At 41.2% G+C, this 25,000-nt stretch overlaps 2 protein-coding genes across 3 annotated transcripts in view; both read left to right on the top strand.

Moving 5' to 3' along the window:
- LOC100538032 (uncharacterized) overlaps window positions 1-25,000 on the top strand; it is a 31,105-nt gene that overhangs the window by 5,654 nt on the left and 451 nt on the right. The gene's annotated exons all lie outside the window — the stretch shown is intronic.
- On the top strand, window positions 1,795-24,660 carry LOC137487277 (protein NLRC3). Of its 2 annotated transcripts, none has more exons than XR_012402490.1 (8): window positions 1,795-2,039; window positions 4,423-4,517; window positions 4,664-4,777; window positions 9,554-11,419; window positions 13,442-13,615; window positions 14,239-14,412; window positions 17,284-19,336; window positions 19,419-20,280. XR_012402490.1 is itself a non-coding variant. In XM_073948298.1 (8 exons), the coding sequence occupies exons 2-8, from the start codon at window positions 4,468-4,470 to the stop codon at window positions 19,934-19,936; spliced, it is 2,943 nt and encodes a 980-aa protein (XP_073804399.1). In that variant the 5' UTR covers window positions 1,795-2,039; window positions 4,423-4,467; the 3' UTR covers window positions 19,937-24,660. The 2 variants fall into 2 exon arrangements, 1 of the variants encoding a protein (XP_073804399.1); XM_073948298.1 differs by having other exon boundaries at window positions 19,290-19,336; window positions 19,419-24,660.

Here is a 25,000-nt window from a genome sequence, read left to right on the forward strand (position 1 = left end):
ATCCGAGATCTTGTCCTTTCGGTCATGATCCACAGCGATGTTTGACTGTATTATTTGATAATGGTAGCTTGGCCAGGTGTTTTGATTAATCCATCAAAATAATTCCTTGACAATCTCTGTTGCACCTGGTAAAATCTGTTTCTTTAGTTGAATGCCCTTTCTCTGCTTTGGCGATTTTTGTTTCAGTATCATTTTAAAAGTTTCTTGTCAGTGGCTATGACGTCCCTAGTCTCATTTTGGGTGTGTGTCAATTCCTATGCCTTGTGCTCAAAAAATGCCTGGGCTTGTCACAGTATTGGGGATGAGTCGTCTGCAAATGTCTTATTAATTTGGACGGCCTCGTGCATTCGTTAACAAGAACTTTGGTGGAGATAATGCGCTGTGGCTGGGTCAGGGAAAATGGAATACAACCATAGTTTAGGTAACTTATCTTGGCATTTCCTGCATTTCAAGTTTTCACACTTAGATCATGCTTGACTATTTTAGCAGGTTTGGCATGCTGTCCCGGGAGAAAACCCTGAGCTTGGCGATAGATGAGCCCAAGGCTCCCGCCTGGTCAATAAGCATTAGGAGGGATACAAGATCAGGTAGTTCTCGATATTGGCTGAATGGAGTGTCAGTCAAAAGTGCAAAAGGTCAGTGGCCATTTTGTTGACCAAGTAACGTCTTTCACACATAAACATTCCATGAATATTTATCAACATATGAATATTTTGTGGACTTATGTTTTGCAGATTGGATTGCCTGGACCATTGCAGTCAAATTACATGCTATTAGATTGATATGGATCTGTGGACAGGCGGGAGGCTTGAAAGGTGAGTCCCTTGGTTTAAATCATTATATTCACGTAAGTTTTGTCCTTCAAAAGATGTATAAAATGTTTAGTCTTTGTTGGTAAGTAGTTATTTAGTGAGGCTTTCCTTTAAAGCATGCTATGTACATTACTACAGGTGCACTGCTAGAAGAGCAGTGAGAGTTCAGCTTCATTATGTCTAGAGAGTTTGTGGACAGTGATCGAGTTTTGACTGATCTTGCTGGAGAATTGGGTTGAAGACATGGCGGATGTGTTGTGTGAGGCACTTTGAAGTGGAAGGTTTTGATGTTGTTGAAGTTGTTGTTGGAGTTATAGTTGGAGATGTATTTTGAAGTCGTTGTTGTGTTAGCAGTAGTTGGCCGATACAGAGCACAGACACAGTCAAAATGAGCAGGAGAAAATATGACAGAAATAGAAAAGACTCTGAATGCTCTCAATACTCAATAAGATAGAACCTTATAACTCTAAGGTGATAAAATTCCAGCCTGATCTCATGAGGAAACGTAAGCATTTTACATTTTGTCTGTTTAGTGTCTAATTCGTATGAACTCATACGAGTTCAGTCGTACAAATATATACGATTTTAAAAAGGAGGCATGGCACCCAATCCCACCCCTAACCCCAGCCATCATTGGGTGATGAGCAAATCACACTAAATTGTACAAATTAGATCATACAAATTCATACGAATTAGCCACCAAATCAATAAATTGGGAGTTGCCGTGAGATTGTGAGAGAAATACTGTAAACACTAATGAGTGTAGCATGACAGTCAGTGTTGTTGTGTTCATGTGTTTATTCAGTGCTCTTTTGCAGGAAGGAGATGTGCATAGCTAAGGCTCGTTTGAGGCTCATGGTGTAATCTAAATATTCAACTATGACAGTAACTAATGATTGAATGTTCATTGATTTCCTTAGTTTCAGGCATAGTTAAACATTAGTGCTTTTCCTGCACACGTTCTCCTGCTGTATCTGTTTCTGTACTGATCAGCCATTCTCCTGATCTGAGTGTGTTTTCAGTGAACCGCGCTGTACAGCTGAACTTGACTCTCTGACTCCAGGTACATTGTTCCTCTGACTTGTCTCTTGTCTTTTCCTCTTCTTTATCGTACAGCTCCTCCTCCGCATGAGCGCTACACAACAGACATTTCCCCTCAGGAAGAAGTTGGACGTTGTTTCGTTACGGAAGACTCCTTGCTGCTAAAGTAGAACTAATCTAATAGAGGTGAGTTAAGCTGTATATATATTTAGATGTCTGGTATTCTCAGATTTTAGGAGCGTCTCTAGTGTTTTGACACTGGATTACACATTTCAGCCCTCAGTAGCATGTGAGTAAATGTTTTACAGTCATATAAGCAGCTTTACATGTGCATCAGCTACCTAAAACAGACCTTTATAACAGCAGCTCATATTAGGAAAATCTACTATTATTGCGTTTGTGCACAAAATATTGCACAGTGAATAGCTGAAAAGCATTTGAGAAGAACAACTATTGAATTTTATAGTTGATTTTAATAGACAACGGTCTACAGCATGTGTGTTAGATGATTATGAACATTGTATACCGTACAGTTTATTACTGTTAGCCATTCTCTCAAATGCTAGTGAGGTTTGAATCTTATAACCCAGTGTCGCATGTACACTGACTTTCATTGTCTAAATGAGCACACATGAGCTGTTGATATATATGTATGTATATGTACATTTATATATGTATGTATATGTATATGCATCCGAGGGAATTCATTCTTGTTCTGTTAATTCCAGACAGGATCTCATTCAGTTCAAAAATTTACACCGGCTCCATTATACCAAGACAGAATTACATCTATTTTCCCTGATACCTCTCTCTTCTGTGATGAATGCAGGACGGGCTTAGCCACTCTCCTACATGGTAATGCTCTGTGTTCTAAACTGATCCCATTCTGGGCAGATATATGTAAAAATCTTTCTAAAATTTGATATTGTGAATTAGTTTTCGGCCCACTTTTGTTCATATTTGGAGTTTCAGACAAGACTAGATCACTCCAGGACTCTCAAAAACAACTGCTGTCTTACAGCCTTATTGTGGCAAAGAAGCCGGTGCTAAGGTTTTAAAAATCAACAGAATCCCCGTCATTTACATCTCGACTGGAAGAATAAACTAAATTAGCATATTTAGAAAGGCAAAGAAATTGAAACAATTTGACAAGATTTGGTCTTTTTTCCTCTTGAAGGAAAAACTCAGATGGTGAAGGTCACAGCAACACTACTGCATAAGTGTTAATCCCAGGGGTGGGCTGGGTTTAGGGGTTGGACATTTTCGTGTTTTTCGAAAAGTTTATTCTGGGTTTATACAAATAACTTATTTATTACTTTTTATTTATTTTTATTTTTTGTGTGTTATTTAATTGGTTGAATTCTTTTTTGTACAAAAAAAAAAAATAGAGATGTTGTAATATATGCAACCCAGTTGACGTTTCTGGAGACCGCAAAATAGGTCCCGGGAGGTACGTATTTGTGCAGTTTTTGTTTTCGCGGATCCCCGAGAGGCCGTTGTGTGCGCTTTTTCGCATCTCGAACGCCAGCTCCTCCTCCTCCGGGCTGACATAACCCGACAAGCTAACTGGACAAACTGGTTGCGGCACACTGAGGTGAGCTGTCATCCCAGCCGGCGAGCGCAAGGAGGAGCGGCGTCACACTGCCCCCGTTGCGTTCGCTTGAGAAAATTAAATGCAGCCATACGTACCTCCGGCTACGTAAATCGCGGTCTCCAGAAACGAATTTGGGTTGAATATTTGCTGAAATGCTGTGCAAGGCAATGAATATCTCAATAAAAAACCTTCTTAAACTAAAATTTAACATAACATTTAAGGCTATGACTTGAAAGTGACATCATTTGGAGGAGAAGGTGATAGTGATTAAGGATATAATATACAGTTGAATCCAGAATTATTCGCCTCCTTTTAATGTTTTTTTTTCTCTTTTAAATATTTCCCAAATGATGTTTCTCAGATTGAGGAAATGTTCACAGTATGTCCTCTAATGTTTGTTCTTCTGGAGAAAGTCTGATTAGTTTTATTTGGGCTAGAATAAAAGCAGTTTTTAATTGTTTAAACAGCATTTTAAGCTCAATATTATTCGCCCCTTTAAGCTGTATTTGTTTTCAATAAGCTACAGAACAAACCACTGTTATACAATGACTTGCCTAATGACCCTAACTTTACCCTGATTACCCTAGTGAAGCCTTTACATGCCACTTTAAGCTGAACACTAGTGTCTTGAAGAATATCTAGTCTAATATTATTTACTGTCATCATGACATAAATAAATCAGTTATTAGAGATGAGTTATTAACACTGTTATGATTAGAAATGTGCTGGAGAAATCTCTTTGTTAAACAGAAATTGGGGGAAAAATATGTAAGTTTCTTGTACAATGTCCCTTATACTTACCTGATGAATAATATTATTAAAATACTCTCTTTTCATTATGATGGCTGTGATTCTTCATTAGTTTACTCGTGATGAACTTCAGGATTTCAGTGATGTGAGTGTGTACAGCTGCTGATCTATTCTGCTGAATGATGAAGGCTGATCAATGACTGCACATCTGTGATTGTTTCTCAGTGTCTGCTAGAGTTTCTGCTGGACATCACACTCTACACATCCAACATGGAGGACACACACTCTTCTGGAGATCAGGATTTGTATACAGGATGCAGGTATTTTTTGTTTGTCTGTATTTTTATTCACTATTTGCTATTGTAAGAAATACAGTGCTGTTTGATGTGTTTCATAAATGTTGAGTAATATCTGGTGTGTTGAGTCCAGTGTGTGCAGCGCTGAACTCTAATCTCCTCTGTTTTAGCTCAGTTCATCAGAAGAGAGCAGAAGCAGAGCCCAGCTGTGTGTCTCTGAAAAGTGAAGCGTCTATGGATACTCCAATCACATTTAAGAGTGAACACACACAACCTGTTCTCAGGTAGATCATCTGCACACACACCTGACTATACTGCAGCATTTACATGATCATGTGTTTCTAGAAGAGATCAGACATTATTACTCTTAATTCTCTCAGTGCACTGAAGACATCTTATTACAGGGAACAGAGTCACTCTAAAAGTAAATGTCCACACACTCACATTTGATCAGTAGTAAAACCACACAAAAAGGCTATTGAAGCCACATATTAAAGCCAAGTGGGCAGCTCAGTGAGAAAAGCACACCGTATTTCACCTCATAAATAATAATGGGTACAATCAATATTGATTTATTGAGATGGAACTGTTTTAAAACGCAAAATAGCTAAATAGTTGTTAATAACCAAATAGCTGTACAAATAAAAAACAAGATGACCACAGTAGCAATAGTACTCCTATTTTACCCCTTTTAAAACATGTCCTTGGGGTCTCCAGAATATGTCTGTACAGTTTCAGCTCATGATATCTATCAGATCATTATGATTACCTCCACAATAGGCCCAATGTAGACACTGTAGCTGTTTGTAGCCTGTGCCTTTAATGCCGATGAGCTGATTCTAACCCACCTTCATACCCATCCCATGTGAATGTTTGCTCCTGCAGAGTCAAGTCAGATAAACAGCACAGAGACAGACACGAATCAAGCCGATTCAGGACTCAGTTTATGAGTCAAATCCACCAAGTAAGGCCCTGTTTACACTAGTGCGTTTTAGTTTTAAAACGGCGTTTTAGAATGAAAACGATCCGCGTCCACACTCGCGTTTTACCCAGCGTTTCTGAACTGCTCTCCGTCCACACCAAAACGCTGAAAACGCACATCACGTGACCACACACACACTCTCGGGCAAGCGCTCCAGCATTTCTACCCAGATGAGAGCTCTGCTTGTCGGACTGCTCATCAAGCATCTCCCGCTGGATCTAATCTCACTATATTTATTAAACGGGATATTTCATTCATCTTGTTGTCTTTATCTAACGACATATTCCCTGACTTTGGGCATTGGAATCTATTACTTGTTCTCAGGTAATGTGTTTTGGCTGAGCGCAAAGATAAGTTAATGATTAATGTAAGCACGTAGCCTATTCTGTATATTGACTGATCGCTTGCCTTTATTTCCTATAATGTATAAACTTATTGTATGTTATACTTTTATAATGGCCATTATCGATTATTAAAACTGATATTCAGCAGAAGAGAGGGTGTGTTTCGTATTTTCACTGAAAATGTAAGGAGGCAGTTGTTATCGGCTCCGTTTTGTTATAAATATCCACACAGTGAAGATGACGCTCATATATGCAGCACGACGCCTCAACATTTCTGCTGTCTGTTTAGTTGATAATATTAAAATGAAAATAGGCAGTTCCTTATATCAAGTTTATATGTTGAGAAAGTGAAACAACGTAGGCAGGACGATGTGAATGAAGTTATAAAGTACACTGTTCCCTTTGAAGATTTACCCGTGTCCTCGGTATAATCTGCTTTTCCATATCAAACTGAGAAGAAGAGATGCAGCCTTGATCAAACTTGCGAAGTCTGAACTTACAAGGAGAGAATGCAGGACTGAACTGTGTGTGTTAGGCTACTTAATATTGAGGAAAAGCCCCAATCAGAGAGGCGAATGTCTGCAGCCCCGCCTCCGTTTTCAGATGTCTCCGTTTTCCATCATCAACACTGAGACGGAGCAGCAGCGTTTCAGAATGAAAACGGCCTCTCCAGCGTTTTCGAAACGCTCCGTTTTCGGCGCTCGAGAACTCCGGCGTAGTGTGGACGGATGGTGTAACCGTAGCAAAACTTTTGTGTTTTCAAACTAAAACGTATTAGTGTAAACGGGGCCTAAGAGTTGTGATATGTTTGTGGTGGACTTTATTCAAGCAATTAATGCAATGGTGCATTGTTTCCTGCAACGGTTACTCACACACAAATACCATTACAAAGTTTACAGTACAAACAAACAAAAAAAGCACACACACATTTTATTTTTGTTCGTCTCTTTGAAATGGCTCCATATAGCTTTCACAAGAATAAAACTAAAAATAATAGTTTCAATGTGTCCTCCACCCAGTCAGTCTGCCGAATTTCTACCCTGGTTAATCATTAAGAGTTGATCTCTTTCCCCTTTACCATCGAAACTTTTGAAGGTGAATAAATAACCTTCAACAGTCAACACAGCAGCGGCCCAATCTCAAGCGTGGTCAGTTTGTGTACTGTTTGTAAACTTCCTTGTGAAGAAATGCACACAAACACAATGCGACTGGCATCACTGGGGTATAACGTGAGTTTGCATTGTATTACAAAACCCTTGCATCATTGAGGATTGGCATCAAAATTATCAGGAAAGGCTAATCAGGGACTTTGATCAAAGTCAAAGTCAAAGTCAGCTTTATTGTCAATTCAGCCACATGTACAAGACATATAGAGAATCGAAATTGCGTTACTCTCAGACCCAAGGTGCTTAACATTAATATAAATAAAGTAGAGTTTTAAGAAAAAGAAAATTTACGGTATTTACATTGTACACAAAATGTGGTCTAAAAATTATACATAGGTAATAAAATTTGTAAACAATACAATGACATTAAGGGCATATAGCAAATTGTGTGCAAGTTGTGCAGATAAAGAACAGTGTAGTGCAAAAAGGCCTGTAAACATGATAATTGTGATAAAGTGACAGTGTCATATAGGGAGGTAGTATGGTGTGTCTGCATAAAGTCAGAGTTCAGAGGTGCGTGGGGGGGGGAGCGGGGAGCAGAGCTGGGAGAGAGTTCAGCTTCCTGACAGCCTGATGGATGAAGCTGTCTTTCAGTCTGTTGGTCCTGGCCTGGAGACTGCGCAGTCTCCTCCCTGATGGCAGCAGACTGAAGAAGCTGTGCATTGGGTGGGTGGCATCTGCTGTTATGCAGAGGGCTTTACGGGTAAGACGTGTGCTGTAAATGTCCTGAAGGGGGGGGAGAGAGACACCAATGATCTTCTCAGCTGTTCTCACTATGCGTTGAAGTGTTTTCCTGCAGGAAATTCAAATGCATTGCAGGCTCCAAACTGGTGCTCTTGCTCTTTTGAGTTTGCGGAGGAAGTAGAGACGCTGCTGTGATTTTTTTGGCCAGTGCAGTGGAGTTTTTAGTCCAGGAGAGATCCTCAGTGATGTGTACACCCAGGAACTTGGTGCTGCTCACACGCTCCACAGTCGCACCGTTGATGGTCAGGGGAGCATGGAGAGTGTGCTCTTTCCTGAAGTCAACAACAATCTCTTTCGTCTTCTCCACATTCAAAAAGAGATTGTTGTCTCTGCACCACTCGGCCAGACGGCTCACCTCGCTTCTGTAGTTTTCCTCATCGCTTTTGTTGATGAGACCCACCACAGTTGTGTCATCCGCAAACTTGATGAACAGATTGGAGTTGTGTGATGGTGCGCAGTCATGAGTGAGCAGGGTGAAGAGGATAGGGCTCAGAACACATCCCTGAGGGGCCCCAGTTTTTAGAGTGATGGTACTGGATGTGTTCCTGCCGGCCCGTACTGCTTGTGGTCTTCCAGTGAGAAAATCCAGCAGCCAGTTACACAGAGAGGTGTTTAGCCCCAGCTGGAGCAGTTTTTGAGAGAGCTGTTGGGGGATGATAGTGTTGAATGCTGAACTGAAGTCTATGAACAGCATACGGACGCAGGAGTATTTTTTGTCCAGATGTGTGAGTGCTGTGTGAAGTGCTGTGGAGATGGCATCATCAGCCGAGCGGTTGGGCCGATAAGCAAATTGAAACGGGTCCAGGGAGGGGGGGGGGGGCAGACTTAATGTGCTGCATAACAAGCCGTTCAAAGCACTTCATGATGATAGGAGTCAGTGCAATTGGACGGTAGTCATTAAAGCAGGAGGGAGATGAGTTTTTTGGGACCGGAATGATGGTAGTGGCTTTAAAACAGGTGGGGACGACAGCCTGGGTTAGAGAGATGTTAAAAATGTCTGTGAAGACATTAGTGAGTTCTGATGCACAGTCTCTCAGTACACGACCTGGGATGTTGTCAGGGCCCGGAGCTTTGCGTGCGTTGATCCTGCTGAGAGACTTCCTCACACTGTCCGGAGACAGAGTCATCACCTGGTCACCAGGGGGAGGTGGCATCTTCTGTGCAATGGTGCTGTTTTGTCCCTCAAAACGAGCGAAGAATGTGTTTAGCTCGTTCAGCAGGGGGATGGTGCGGTCACAGGTCTGTGGTTGGGGTTTGTAGTCTGTGATGGACTGTATTCCTCTCCACAGACTCCGTGTGTCCCTGCTGTCATTAAAGCAATGGGCTATACCTCTGGAGTACTGTCTCTTAGCTTCTCTGATGCCACGGGAAAGGTTGATGGTGTTGAGCAGGGGATTGGGGTGAAATAGGCTGCTAGTGTGTGGGATGGTAAGGAGTTGTTGCATAGCTTTAACCAGCTCCTCCATCAACATAGTCAATTGGTTTAATTGTTTTTGGTGTGCGGTGAGCTGGGTGGCTTGAGCAGTATGTTTGTGTGTGTATGTATATATATATATATATATATATATATATATATATATATATTTATATATATATATATATATATATATATATATATATATATATACAGAAGCTCTGGTATTCTGCCTTAGACATGAGGGATGATGGGGGATTGAATCCAGAACTGCAATTTGGGCAATGGCTCATTCTGAATTAAATCTGTGCATTGTGTCTCAGCTGTTTCTGAGAAACACATACATGGCTTTACTAAAGGATCTTTACACTCTTACTCATTGATTCTTTGTGTTGTTGTTGTTCCTGCAGTGTGGATGGAGATGATCAGACTGGAGACCTGCAGCAGGATTCACTCCAACCAGAACATGATGAACTCCAGAGAGTCAAAGAGCAGCACAAAACCAGCATGAAGAAAAAGTATGAGAGATTATTTGAGGGAATCCACCATGGAGAGACTCGAACCCTCCTGAACAGCATCTACACACAGCTCTACATCATAGAAGGAGAGAGTGAAGGAGTGAATGAAGAACATGAGGTTTTACAGATGGAGAAAAGAGCCAGAACAGAACCCTCACAACACACTCCAGTCTACTGCAATGACACCTTTAAAGCCTCAGCTGGAGCAGGACATGAGGAGAAGATCAAGAAGGAGAAAGCCCAGATCAAGACTGTTCTCACTAAAGGCATCGCTGGAATCGGGAAAACCGTCTCTGTGCAGAAGTTCATTCTGGACTGGGCCGAGGGAAAAGACCATCAGGATGTAGATTTCATGTTTGTGCTTCCATTTCGAGAGCTGAACTTGATCAGAGATCATCAGTACAGTCTTCACAGACTTCTGCTGGACTTTCATCCTGAACTTGAAGATCTGGAGCCCAAGATTTATGAGCAGTGTAGAGTTGTGTTCATCTTTGATGGTCTGGATGAAAGCAGAATCACACTCAACTTTTCAGATGAGGAGAAAGTTTGTGCTGTGACTGAATCTTCATCAGTGGCTGTGTTGATGCGGAGCCTCCTGAAAGGAGATCTGCTTCCCTCTGCTCTCATCTGGATCACCTCCAGACCAGCAGCGGCCCATCAGATCCCCTCCAGATACATCAAGCGTCTGACAGAGATTCAGGGATTCACTGAGCCTCAGAAGGAGGAATATTTCAGGAAGAGAATCAGCGACGAGCATCAAGCCAGCAGAATCATCTCCCACATCAGAAGAGCAAGAAGCCTCCAGATCATGTGCCACATACCCGTCTTCTGCTGGATCTCCTCCACTGTGCTTCAGAAGCTCCTGGAAGAAGATGTGAGTGCAGAAATCCCTCAAACTCTGACTGAGATGTACATCCACTTCCTGCTGATTCAGATCAACATGAGGAAGCAGAAGTATGAAGAGAGAGATCCAGAGAAACTCCAGAGAGATCCAGAGAAACTGCAGTCCAACAGAGAAATTATTGTCAAACTTGCTGAAGTGGCTTTCAGACAGCTGATGAAGGGCAATGTGATGTTCTATGAGGAGGACCTGATTGAGAGCGGCTTAGACGTCACTGATGCCTCGGTGTATTCTGGCATCTGCACTGAGATCTTCAAGGAGGAATCTGTGATTCATCAGAGGAAAGTCTACAGCTTCATCCATCTCAGCTTTCAGGAGTTTCTCGCTGCTTGCTTTGTGTTACGCTGCCATTTAACTATAATAATGAAGATGTTGACAAATTATGTGTCAATAGAAGATGCACATAAACAAGCAGTAGATAAAGCTGTGGAGAGCAGTATTGGTCATCTGGATCTGTTTCTGCGGTTCCTGCTGGGCGTCTCACTGGAGTCCAACCAGAGACTCTTACAGGATCTACTGACACACACAGAGGAGAGCTCAGAGAGCATCAGGAGGAGCTCACAGTACATTAAAGACAAGATCAAGGGAGATGTCCCTCTTTTGGCTGACAGATCCATCAATCTGTTCCTCTGTCTGCTGGAGGTGAAAGATCAGACTCTGTCCAGAGAGATTCAGGAGTTTGTGAAATCAGACAAACACTCAGAGGAGAAACTCACTCCTGCTCACTGCTCAACAATCTCCTACATGCTTCAGATGTCAGAGGAGCCGCTGGATGAGTTTGAGCTGAAGAAGTACAACACATCAGATGAGGGAAGACTGAGACTGATACCAGCTGTGAGAAACTGCAGAAGAGCTCTGTGAGTATTCATTCATTCATTGATCACAGTAGACAACACTGGAGCCTGCACTGAAGACTCAGATCAGTTTAGTTCCGCTTTTACCTCCCTTGATAGTGAGGCAGCCAGTGGTACGATGCTATTCCCTCAGGTGGTGAGCACCGCCATCTGGAGGGGTAAACTGAGACCCCTGTCTAAGGTAGGTGGGTTATCTCTGTCTCTCACAGATAGAGCCCACACCACCATGCCGCTTCTGCCCTGCACCGCAGGCTTATGCGTAAACATCGCACAGTGATCGACTATGCTCCCATGACCTTCAAATCAGACCTTCCGTGCCCTGGGGAGGATGATGGCCACATAGTGGTCCGGAAATGCCACCCTGGCTTACCCTGAAGATATTTGCCACGCTGACAAAGTATGCTTTCTTAGTGTGCCCATATCCCAGGCAGGCCTTCTCTGTGGCACCGTCGGTGATTTAACCCAGGAGTCCCCTGTGGTAAAAGATCAGCCATGTGCGATGAAGCAGGTCAGGCAAGGAGTTGAAACTCCCGTAACAGGACACAATTAAATAATCGGGCCGCGAAGCAAATCTAAGGCGGGCCGCGTGGAGATGAGAGGAACCGTTCTTTCCCCGGCGGAGGCCACAAATGAATGTAGCGATCCAAAAAGAGCCGCTTTTCCTCCCTCTGTTTGTGGCAGCCCAATTGCTGCCATCATGGGACACGCTGCCTTTCAGCTTCCAGCTTTGGTGCATTTCACTACAGGCTTGATGGCACCAGAGGATGAGCTCCTTTCCCACACCTCCACGGGAGGTGGGCCCTTCACTGGCTTTCCCTGCTGGGCACAAATGCACTGGCTCTCAGCTGGCCCCAGGTTTACGCAATATATGTTTTCTTTTCCCCAGTGAGCCTGCTCTCACAGACATGTGCAAGGGTGGGGAGACGAGGAGCGGGTAATTTCTGACCCAACTGGACCCGAGTTTCTATACACACACTCCTCGTGCTAACCCTCCCTGAAGAATTCCCCGGAAAAAGCACTCCTTTTTCTGGGACAAGCACCCTCTGGCACCTGTGCAGGGCCCTGGAACCTCCTTGGATGGTTTCTAGACAGAGCGAGGTGGACCTAGGTGACCTATCAGTGCGATGGTAACACTGTCACTCAGGCTATAGCACCCTATTAGGCATGCCTATGTTTTGAAGAGGAGTCTCCCCAGACATGCCTTATTAGTGTTGCGTTATCTTCCTTCAAGATAGCTGGACCACAGGCTGTCTCCCTTCACACTAAAGGTTTGGCGTGCGAGCATCCTCGTTCTCTCTGGGGATAGAAGCATAACCTCATCAGCCGGTATCTTTAAGGGCCCGTAGAATATGTTTTATTCCATCCCCGCCCCCTCTCTTGCCCTCTTGCCCCCTCTCTAGCCCCAGCGGTTATGATCAGGTCCGTTGAGCCACTCGATCAGTATCTACAAGTTCTGTCCTTAAGGCAGCTCTGCTTATCACATTGGTATAAGAAGGGCCAGGATTCCTGTGGCATTTTCAATCAGCGAATTGTGCTGGTAATTCGGACCGACTTACTCCTTCGTTTACCTGAGACCTCAGTTCACCTTGTGCCAAGGCTCCTGTTGCCCCCTTTTAATTAGATAGTGAGCCTGCAAGCGCTGCCTGCGGAGGCGGCAGACCCAGTCTTTTCATTGCTATGTCTGCACACTTGGCCTGTTCATTGGCCTGTTTTCTTGATCCTAAGAGTGATTGGTCATCTATTGCACTCCCAACAGTCAGTTTATTACAGGAATTTTTATGCCACATAAACAGTCAAACAGTGACTGTGATCACAGTGTGATATGCAGTGAAATGCTGACACAACCTCAAAAATAATATCTATAAGATAACATTGTAAAAGCACTATACAAATAAAGGTGAATTAAATTGAACCGGACACACGTACATTTGGCAGTGTCAGTAGAATTCTGCATAGTCTACCAGATTAACTCATTAATATTGTTGTTTATTGTTGTTTAACAGACCTGATATGTCCTCTACACAGGCTACAGTGCTGTAATCTCACTGTTGAGTGCTGTGAGAGTTTGTCTTCAGCTCTACAATCCTCAAACTGTGTGCTGAGAGAGCTGGACCTGAGTAACAATGACCTGCAGGATTCAGGAGTGAAGAAGCTCTCTGATGGACTGAAGAGTCCAGACTGTAAACTGGACACACTGAGGTAAATAAATCAACCCCATATTTCAATGATATAAATGTTACCATAATTAGTTGTAAATATCATGTAATGCCAAAGTATGATGAGATGAGAGAAATACATGTGCAGTAATGATTATTGTACTGTGCTTCACAATATTATGCAAACTATTCCTGATTTTCTTTATTATTTGATGTAAATGAGTCAGTATAATTGTATAACATAATCAATTTAACCCTTCTTGGTCCTCGCGAGGTATGAAGTGGGGTGGAGTCGTTCGTTTCAAGTTGAAGCGGAAAAAGGGCCAGTCGTGCTGACTAATGGTTTGCGACTCACTAACTAGACTCTCAATGGAAAATAAAGAAAAGAAGGTATCGGAGATGTGAATGTTCAAGCTGTGCGATTAACCCTTTCCATCTGGGTCTATGCCTGCTTACTTGGAAAGTTTGCCTGGGTGATCTCCTTTGTTCTCCATGCTATATTCTTTAAAAATTAGTATTGTCATGTAATTGTGGGGGGAAATACTTGTAATAAAGGATATTTGTAAAATTCTAATTAATTTTCTCTGAGTTGACAGGTGTTAGTGATGTCTCTCTGTCAAACTAATGTGATGTGGATTGTGTGTGTGTGTGTGTGTGTGTTTGTAGATTGTCTGGCTGTATGGTGACAGAGGAAGGCTGTGGTTTTCTGTCTTCAGCTCTGACTTCAAACCCCTCACACCTGAGAGAGCTGGATCTGAGCTACAATCATCCAGGAGATTCAGGAGTCAAGCTGCTCTCTGAACAACTGGAGGATCCAAACTACACACTGGACAAACTCAAGTATGTGGAGCAGCACTTACAAGTTTATTCATTCATTTATTCATTCTCTTTTCAGCTAGTCCCTTTAATATTAATCTGGGGTCGCTACAGTGGAATGAACCACCAACTTATCCAGCACATGTTTTACACAGCAGATGCCTTTCCAGCTGCAACCCATCTCTGGGAAGCATCCATACACACTCATTTACACTCATACACTACGGCCAGTTTAGCCTACCCAATTCACCTGTACCACATGTGTTTGGACTGTGCTGGAAACTATAGCACTTTGAGGAAACCCACGAGAACGCAGGGAGAACATGCAAACTCCACACAGAAACGCCAACTGACCCAGGCGGGACTCAAACCAGCGACCTTCTTGCTGTGAGGGCACAGCACTTATCCATGTTTAATTTAGATGATTTATCTTTAGATGCAGAGAGCAGATTAAACCTTGAAATTCACCCTCACTGTCATTGTGTGAAGTACTGTAAAGACCCAATGAAATGCAGTTAGCATCTAACCAGAGGAGCAAATAACAAGAGTACATATTATGTAAATTGTTGGAATATCCTGCCAATTCCATGCGTGTTCGATAAGAAAAGGTCTGGAGATTTTTTTTCTTTAATGCCAAAAATATTAGTAATTTATTAGATACAAATTTCTTAGATACAAATAATTGGATGACAGAGCTCTGGGTTACGTTACCCCAATGTAATACAAGAATTACACACAGGAGGTTCACAACTAACTTACATTTCCTGACTCCAGCATATATACACAACTGACCTTAACAGGTGGAGTTTTGGTTTAACGTCACTTATCAGTCATTCTGCAGTCCCTTGGCTCTTTGTAACCCCAGACATACTTCCTCTTTCTGCAACCCTTCTCTGCATACCAGAGCTGAACACTTCCGTGCATCTTTAATATATTTCACACTTCTACAAGCATCAGGACAACTTGTGACATGTCTAGACTATAGTTCTGGAACAAACCTAAATTTATTTGTTTGTCTGGTCAAGATGTTTTATAATACAATAGAAAAGATTGATTAATCTGTTGTTAGTCTAAACATTTTTCTAATAAATGAAAACACAAAAGTTATAAGAATAAATTCCTTTTCTCTAACAAAATGTATAAAGCTATGAGGAGTATAAGAGCCAGTGCAGGAGTGCAGGAGACATAATGGTGCAGTATACAGTGAGTATAAGGAGCACTACACAGTAAGGTATACAGTGACAAATTTATGTCATGAGCATCTGTTTTTTAACAAAACAAAGGGTGGTCACGCCGCCCTCAACCCTAAAGTAAAAGCGGGGGTGGGGGCGCCTAGACGCGGAAATAACTGAGGGTGCGGGTGGTAAGGGTAGTGTCGCGGACGCCGCCCTCTCTATTCTGCCGCCCTAGACGTGGATATAACTGAGGGCCTGGGTGGTGAGGGTAGTGTTGCGGACGCCGCCCTTTCTATTCTGCTGTCTTAGACATGGATATAACTGAGGGCGCGGGTGGTAAGGGTAGTTTTGCGGACGCTGCCCTTTCTATTCTGCCGTCCTAGACGTGGATATAACTGAGGGCGCGGGTGGTAAGGGTAGTTTTGCGGACGCTGCCCTTTCTATTCTGCCGTCCTAGACGTGGATATAACTGAGGGCGCGGGTGGTAAGGGTAGTTTTGCGGACGCTGCCCTTTCTATTCTGCCGTCCTAGACGTGGATATAACTGAGGGCGCGGGTGGTAAGGGTAGTGTTGCGGACGCCGCCCTCTCTATTTTGCCCCCCTAGGCGGCCGCCTAGGTCGCCTCTATGGATGCGCCAGCCCTGTATGTATATATATATTTATATATATATATATAAACAATTTAGCTTTTTTTTCGCCATTCTGTACACTTAGTCCAACCAGCAACCTTCTTGCTGTGAGGCGACAGCACTACCTACTGCTCAGTGTAATTTCACACATCTCAGTACTGTACACTATGTACTTATCTAGCTTTTTCTAGAAACCCAATGGCATTTCACTGTGATCTTCTCATAAAGAAAGAGCACATTATTACTCAGCCACAGAGTGGGGCAAATTTTAGCATAAGACTGTAGATGTAGCTGGTTTAGACATATTTAAGTTGATCTAGCTCTTCCTGTTCTATGATTTTAAAGCACTGTAGGTTATTTTGATTCAGTGGAATGTTTACTGAATCTGAAGTATGCAGCAGTGCAGAACATCTAACAACAACATCTTCTATTTTCTGTCTGAAGCCTTCAATTTTATCACTGAAAGAGATCATGAAGTCATCATTTGCAGTGGAACTGACTTTGACTAGGACTGATTATCTGTGTGTGTTATCCCACAATTAATTTATCAGTATTAACTAGAAATCAAATCAGCAAACTCTTTTTAAAAACTGACATAGGGTCCTGGGGGATTATATACACTGATTAAAGCTCCCCCTGGCTTCCATTTTCCTTTCATCTATATGCGGATGACACTCAGATGTATATTCCTTGAAAACAAAATGATATAAATGGCTCACAGCCACTGCTGGCTTGTTTAGAGGAGCTTAAACTTTGGTTCTCAGGCAATTTATTATATTTAAATGAAAATAAAACTAAAGTAATTTGTATTTGGGCACAAAGAAAAGTCTCTGTTAGATGTCAGTGTGGGATCTTTGACCCCACATATTACCCAGTGTGCAAGAAATCTCAGTGTTATGCTTGATAAAAACTTAAAATTTGACAATCAGATCGGTACTGTCATAAAAACCTGCTTTTACCTCCTCAGATAACTAAAGTCAAGTCGTTTTATCCCAGATTAATGTTTAAACAGTGATTGATTTCTTCATAAGAACACGTCTGGATTACTGTAACTCTCTCTATGTTGGTATTTCTCTCTCTCTTGTCTGTAGCTGGTACAAAATGCAGCAGCTAGACTTCTCTGGCATCCGCAAGTATGAGTCGCTAACTCTGATTTTAGCTGCACTTCAATGGTTATATATTAAATACAGTATTGATTGCAAAGTTGTATTATTTGTATATAAAGCCGTCAATAATCTTGATCCTCAGTACCTTACAGTCTGTATGCCACCAGCCCATAAATGTTTTCTCTGCAGTTTGTGTCTGTGGTCCTTAAAGATAATCAAAAATCACAGTTTACGTTGTCGACTCTTGATCAGAGTATTGTCTTGATCATATTACAATCAGAGTATTGCTGTCCATGTAAACACACTCACTGAATGTGCAAGATAATGTCACAAGCTGTCAAAGAGTACGTTTACACGGACATGAAAAATTTGATTCAAAATGACATGAAACTCCGTAGGAAATGTGTATAGCGCGTGATGCAATGACGTTAATCAAATCATGTGCTATAACATATAAAAGGGGATCATGATAGGAAAATCCAAAAACCAGTCACACACTGAAAGCACACATTCACGTTATTTAAAATGAAACCATTCACATGGTGCTCTGTGGTGCCACAGAAATATGAACAGTGTCCAGAGTCGTGGCTTGGCGCCGCAGACAGCCGCCGAGTTGTGAATTATAAAATGCATGACGCTGTGTGTCATCGAGCAGCGCTTTTAGTGTGTGACCTGCTGTACGTTCTTGTCGCAGCACCGGAGTTAGGCACCGAAATTTGTGTGTGCATACCGGCTCCAAAGTTAGGCAGCAGGTTACAGTACCCAACCCTAGTTTTAAATGGGGCGAGCGAGAGTCTATATGGCTAAAATGTGAATTTTCACTCACTAGTCAGACAGAACGAAGCGTCCTGGAGATGTTGCAGATGTGCAGACCATCAGCACAGGAAAGCCGAGGACGCTCCCAGAAAAAATTCCAGTTATTAGCGAAGAGCAGCTTCTGTTCTTCACACCATGTTAATAGCCATTCATTCAGAGAGAAGAGTCTACTGAACCTTCATTTGCTCAGCGGTAGGTAGGAATCCGTCCAGAAACGAGTATCTGCGTGGTGGGCGAGGTGCATCGAAACGTCTTAATCAGGCTCTTGAAGTCTCCCTTGAGGATCTCCGTCTGCCGCAACCTGATATCGTTTGTCCCCGCATGCAGGATACACTATCTAGTTATTAATGCAGTTATTAAAATATGAATATTATGCATTAATCAGCTAATCAGAATCAAGCATTTAACAGCCATCTAATGTCAACATGAATGAATAAAAGAAGTGTACTTAATGTGTGATGTTTGATGTGGTTAACTTTGACTGCAAATCTGCTGAAAATAAAGTGAAGTTTGTTCATAAACTAATCTCGAGAGGATCACGTGCTTATGATTGATCACAGCCTGTCCTGCATTAGCCAATTCATGATTCACCAATCAGATGATTCCTAAACCACTATAAACACCCTCAGCTCCATTTAACAGCCATCTTCCATTTGAAGAATCCTCCCTTCCACCCCTGCTCCTCCTCCTTTCCTAGATGGGTGGCCCAGTGTTTAGCACTGTTGCCTCACAGCAAGAACGTCACTGGTTCAAGTCATTATCAAGCCAGCTGACATTTCTGTCCGGAGTATACTTATTCTCCCTGTGTTCATGTGGGTTTCCCTTGGGTTCCCCGGGTTCCTCCCACTGCCCAAAAACATGCAGCTTAAGTTAGTTGACTAGTCCAAATCAGCACATAGACATGCTGCTAGTAAGCAGTTATCTCTTAAGAGCGATCACTATCTGTTCATTAGCTACTACAGCAGGGGAGTACTCCAGATCTACCTGAGCTCAAACTCCCCTCTCGATTTGCAAACGAGAGAGAGCCCCGGGCTCGAGGATCTTATGAGCTCAGGGCTCTCTCCTGGGGCAGCATGCCAAACAAGCTTTAAAATCAATCATCAGCTAAGTGTGAACTCTTGAACTGTGTTCAGTGTTTGTTTAGTGACTGAATGTTAATCTGTGTGTGATTACAGTGTGGATCATGGAGGACAACAGAGGATTACAGCAGGACTGCACAAATGTATGTCTACACACACACACACACACACAGTCTGCTGTAGTGAGTGTTGTTGTGTTATAAATGTGTGTGTTCTTGTGTTCAGATGTCTGTTTCCTCACACTGGACACAAACACAGCACACATTGAACTCAAACTGTCTGAGGAGAACAGAAAGCTGACCCGAGTGAGAGAGATACAGCCGTATCCTGATCATCCACACAGATTTAGTCATCCTCAGGTGTTGAGCAGAGAGAGTGTGTGTGGACGCTGCTACTGGGAGATTGACTGCATTGGAGATGTGGATATAGCAGTGGCATATAAGAGCATCAGGAGGAATGGAGATGGTAGAGAGCATCTGCTTGGACATAATGATCATTCCTGGAGTTTGATCTGCACTCCATCCAGTTTCATGATCAGATACAATAACATAGAGACTGTTCTCCCAGTGAAGCCGCTCAGCCGTAAACTAGGAGTGTTTGTGGATCACAGTGCAGGAACTCTGATCTTCTACAACATCTATAGAGACACAATGAGCCTCATCCACTCAGTCCAGACCACATTCACTGAGCCGCTACATGCTGGGTTTTGGGCTCAGTATGGATCATCGGTGAAACTTAGCTGAAGACTGACGAGAGATTTACCCAGAATCCTCTGCAGGATCAAACAGTAAATGTGAGACGAGATGTTCATCAGTTATGCTCTTGTAATGTTGCCTCTACATCTGTATTCTGAGCGTACACACACACACACACACACACACACACACACCTACCTTTAGCCAGAACAGTCGTCCTCCACTGTAAGCTGCTTTGTTTAGTTGATCAGTAATGAGATGAGCTTGAGCTGATGTCTGGATTGCTAATACAAACTGTAGGAGTTGATCTCTGCTTGTCCTAATGTCTGGTTGTCAATAATCCCAGGTGAAAAGAAGTGTACTTGAGTGCATTAAAAATATACTAAAAACAATTAAGTGCATTGTAGTGTAATATACTGATTAAAAGTATGTATACTAATAAATGTAACTAGTAATTTAATACTGTAACGGCGTTACTTTTGACAGTAGCTAATACTGTAACATGTTACTTTTGAATCTAGCTAATACTGTAACGAAGCTACTTTTGACAGTAACTAATACTGTAACGTCGTTACTTTTGACAGTAACTAATACTGTAACGTCGTTACTTTTGACAGTAGCTAATACTGTAATGGCGTTACTTTTGACAGTAGCTAATACTGTAACGGCGTTACTTTTGACAGCAACTAATACTGTAACGGCATTACTTTTGACCGTAACTAATTCTGTAACGCGTTACTTTTGACAGTAACTAATACTGTAACGCGTTACTTTTGACAGTAGCTAATACTGTAACGGCATTACTTTTGACAGTAGCTAATACTGTAACATGTTACTTTTGAATCTAGCTAATACTGTAACGAAGCTACTTTTGACAGTAACTAATACTGTAACGTCGTTACTTTTGACAGTAACTAATACTGTAACGTCGTTACTTTTGACAGTAACTAATACTGTAACGGCATTACTTTTGACAGTAGTTAATACTGTAACGTCGTTACTTTTGACAGTAGCTAATACTGTAACGTCGTTACTTTTGACAGTAGCTAATACTGTAACGTCGTTACTTTTGACAGTAGCTAATACTGTAATGGCGTTACTTTTGACAGTAGCTAATACTGTAACGAAGCTACTTTTGACAGTAACTAATACTGTAACGGCATTACTTTTGACAGTAGTTAATACTGTAACGTGTTACTTTTGACAGCAACTAATACTGTAACGGCATTACTTTTGACCGTAACTAATTCTGTAACGCGTTACTTTTGACAGTAACTAATACTGTAACGCGTTACTTTTGACAGTAGCTAATACTGTAACGGCATTACTTTTGACAGTAGCTAATACTGTAACATGTTACTTTTGAATCTAGCTAATACTGTAACGAAGCTACTTTTGACAGTAACTAATACTGTAACGTCGTTACTTTTGACAGTAACTAATACTGTAACGTCGTTACTTTTGACAGTAGCTAATACTGTAATGGCGTTACTTTTGACAGTAGCTAATACTGTAACGTCGTTACTTTTGACAGTAGCTAATACTGTAACGTCGTTACTTTTGACAGTAGCTAATACTGTAATGGCGTTACTTTTGACAGTAGCTAATACTGTAACGAAGCTACTTTTGACAGTAACTAATACTGTAACGGCATTACTTTTGACAGTAGTTAATACTGTAACGTCGTTACTTTTGACAGTAGCTAATACTGTAACGTCGTTACTTTTGACAGTAGCTAATACTGTAACGTCGTTACTTTTGACAGTAGCTAATACTGTAATGGCGTTACTTTTGACAGTAGCTAATACTGTAACGAAGCTACTTTTGACAGTAACTAATACTGTAACGGCATTACTTTTGACAGTAGTTAATACTGTAACGTTGTTACTTTTGACAGTAGCTAATACTGTAACGTGTTACTTTTGACTCTAGCTAATACTGTAAAGAAGCTACTTTTGACAGTAACTAATACTGTAACGTTGTTACTTTTGACAGTAACTAATACTGTAACCTTGTTACTTTTGACAGTAGCTAATACTGTAACGTGTTACTTTTGACTCTAGCTAATACTGTAAAGAAGCTACTTTTGACAGTAACTAATACTGTAACGGCGTTACTTTTACTAGTAACTAATACTGTAACAGCGTTACTTTTGACAGTAACTAATACTGTAGCGCCATTACTTTTGACAGTAGCTAATACTGTAACGAAGCTACTTTTGACAGTAACTAATACTGTAACGGCGTTACTTTTTACTAGTAACTAATACTGTAACAGCGTTACTTTTGACAGTAACTAATACTGTAACGTTGTTACTTTTGACAGTAGCTAATACTGTAACGTTGTTACTTTTGACAGTAACTAATACTGTAACGTTGTTACTTTTGACAGTAACTAATACTGTAACGAAGCTACTTTTGACAGTAACTAATACTGTAACGGCGTTACTTTTACTAGTAACTAATACTGTAACAGCGTTACTTTTGACAGTAGCTAATACTGTAAAGAAGCTACTTTTGACAGTAACTAATACTGTAACGGCGTTACTTTTGACAGTTACTAATACTGTAACGGCGTTACTTTTGACAGTAGCTAATACTGTAACGAAGCTACTTTTGACAGTAACTAATACTGTAACGTTGTTACTTTTGACAGTAGCTAATACTGTAACGAAGCTACTTTTGACAGTAACTAATACTGTAACGGCGTTACTTTTACTAGTAACTAATACTGTAACAGCGTTACTTTTGACAGTAGCTAATACTGTAACGAAGCTACTTTTGACAGTAACTAATACTGTAACGTCGTTACTTTTGACAGTAACTAATTCTGTAACAGCATTACTTTTGACAGTAACTAATTCTGTAATGTCGTTACTTTTGACAGTAGCTAATACTATAACGTCGTTATTTTGACAGTAGCTAATACTGTAACGGCGTTACTTTTGACAGTAACTAATTCTGTAACGGCATTACTTTTGACAGTAACTAATACTGTAACGGCGTTACTTTTGACAGTAACTAATTCTGTAACGGCATTACTTTTGACAGTTACTAATACTGTAGCGCCATTACTTTTGACAGTAGCTAATACTGTAACGAAGCTACTTTTGACAGTAACTAATACTGTAACGGCGTTACTTTTACTAGTAACTAATACTGTAACAGCGTTACTTTTGACAGTAGCTAATACTGTAAAGAAGCTACTTTTGACAGTAACTAATACTGTAACGGCGTTACTTTTGACAGTTACTAATACTGTAACGGCGTTACTTTTGACAGTAGCTAATACTGTAACGAAGCTACTTTTGACAGTAACTAATACTGTAACGTTGTTACTTTTGACAGTAGCTAATACTGTAACGAAGCTACTTTTGACAGTAACTAATACTGTAACGGCGTTACTTTTACTAGTAACTAATACTGTAACAGCATTACTTTTGACAGTAGCTAATACTGTAACGAAGTTACTTTTGACAGTAACTAATACTGTACCAGCATTACTTTTGACAGTAGCTAATACTGTAACGAAGTTACTTTTGACAGTAACTAATACTGTACCAGCATTACTTTTGACAGTAGCTAATACTGTAACGATGTTACTTTTACTAGTAACTAATACTGTAACAGAGTTACTTTTGACACTTTTTTCAGAAGAAAGAAAGCTGTTATTTATGATTTCTGATTGACCTGCTGATTAGCCGCCAGACTCTGAGCATGCTCTTCTCCCTTATTGGGTGTTAGATCATGCTCACCTCTCCACGATAATGTTTCATGCAGAGTATATATTTTGAATTCCCAGAGATGGGTTGCGGCTGGAAGGGCATCTGCTGCTTAAAAACTTGCTGGATAAGTAGGCGGTTCATTCCGCTGTGGCGACACCGGAATAATAAAGGGACTAAGCCGACAAGAAAATGAAATGAAATTAATACATTTTGAAAAAGGGGAAAAACAATAAATCGTTGTATGAATGCTGTAATGTTTAAATAATTTACCATTTAAAAAGTGTTAAAGACATGTAAACATCAGAAAGAACGCAGCATCTCATTTCCTATAAGACGCGTTCTGTTCTCGTGGTGTCCCGAGTTCATTCTTCAGAGGACACCTGGCAAGACCGGTCTCCACAAGAAAGCAAGTCCATTTTCTGTGTTCTTGGAATTAAGAAACAGCCAGTGTGCAAACCAGCAAGGACAAGAGGCAAATGAACACAATATAAAGTTATATTAAATATATAAATTAGAGAACACAAGGAACAGGTGGACAAGATCAGACAAACAAGGACTAAACAAGATGGAGAGGCACTAGAGGTGACAGCGCCGGATCCTGACACCTCTTATAAAGACATTAGTGTCAACACTTTTGTGTCTCCACAATGTTTCTGTAAAGTTTCAGCTCAAAACACCCATCCAATTATTTGTTATACCTTTTAAAATGCTAGGATTTTGTGCTTTCAACACCATGTAGCTGTTTCTGTGGCCGGTGTCTTTAATGCTGGTTCTCCCCGCCCCCCGTGCCTGTCAGAGTGGGCCTCAATCTTCGCAGCGACATAACAGACATGAAGCAGATCTTAAATAACATTTATAAGAAATAATACAGTAACTTTCATAACTAGTCACTCTCAAAGTTCAGGCGTATACACACACACACACATAGTGCATATGTTCATCTTTGCACTGTTATTGCACAGCAAATGAGACAGGATACAGGTTAATTTCCACTGCTGTATGGATATTTGTTATGTTACTGTACAAAATAAACCTGATTTAACGTCCACATCTTCCTTTATAAATGTACTAACCCTCAGCTGTGGCGATAAAGTAAAGCTGAAGTAAATCGCTGTAATTAATTACACACATGCTCTGATTTAAAGCATTTTTTACTGGTCAAACTCACTCTAGATCACATTTTAATAACAGAACAATTCACTGTTAATCAGAAGTAAAATAAAAACAGGCTATTCCAGAGTGAATATTTCTCTAATATTGAAGAATCAGAGTCTGAAACTGGGGAAATGACACGTTATCTGGCAATTAGTAGGAGAGCACCCACACAGTCTGGACTAACTTTAAGTCGACTGATCTGATCTAACAGACATGAATTACTCTTATAAACT

This window comes from Danio rerio, chromosome 4 (assembly GCF_049306965.1).
Source record: "Danio rerio strain Tuebingen ecotype United States chromosome 4, GRCz12tu, whole genome shotgun sequence".
NCBI classification, from domain to species: domain Eukaryota; kingdom Metazoa; phylum Chordata; class Actinopteri; order Cypriniformes; family Danionidae; genus Danio; species Danio rerio.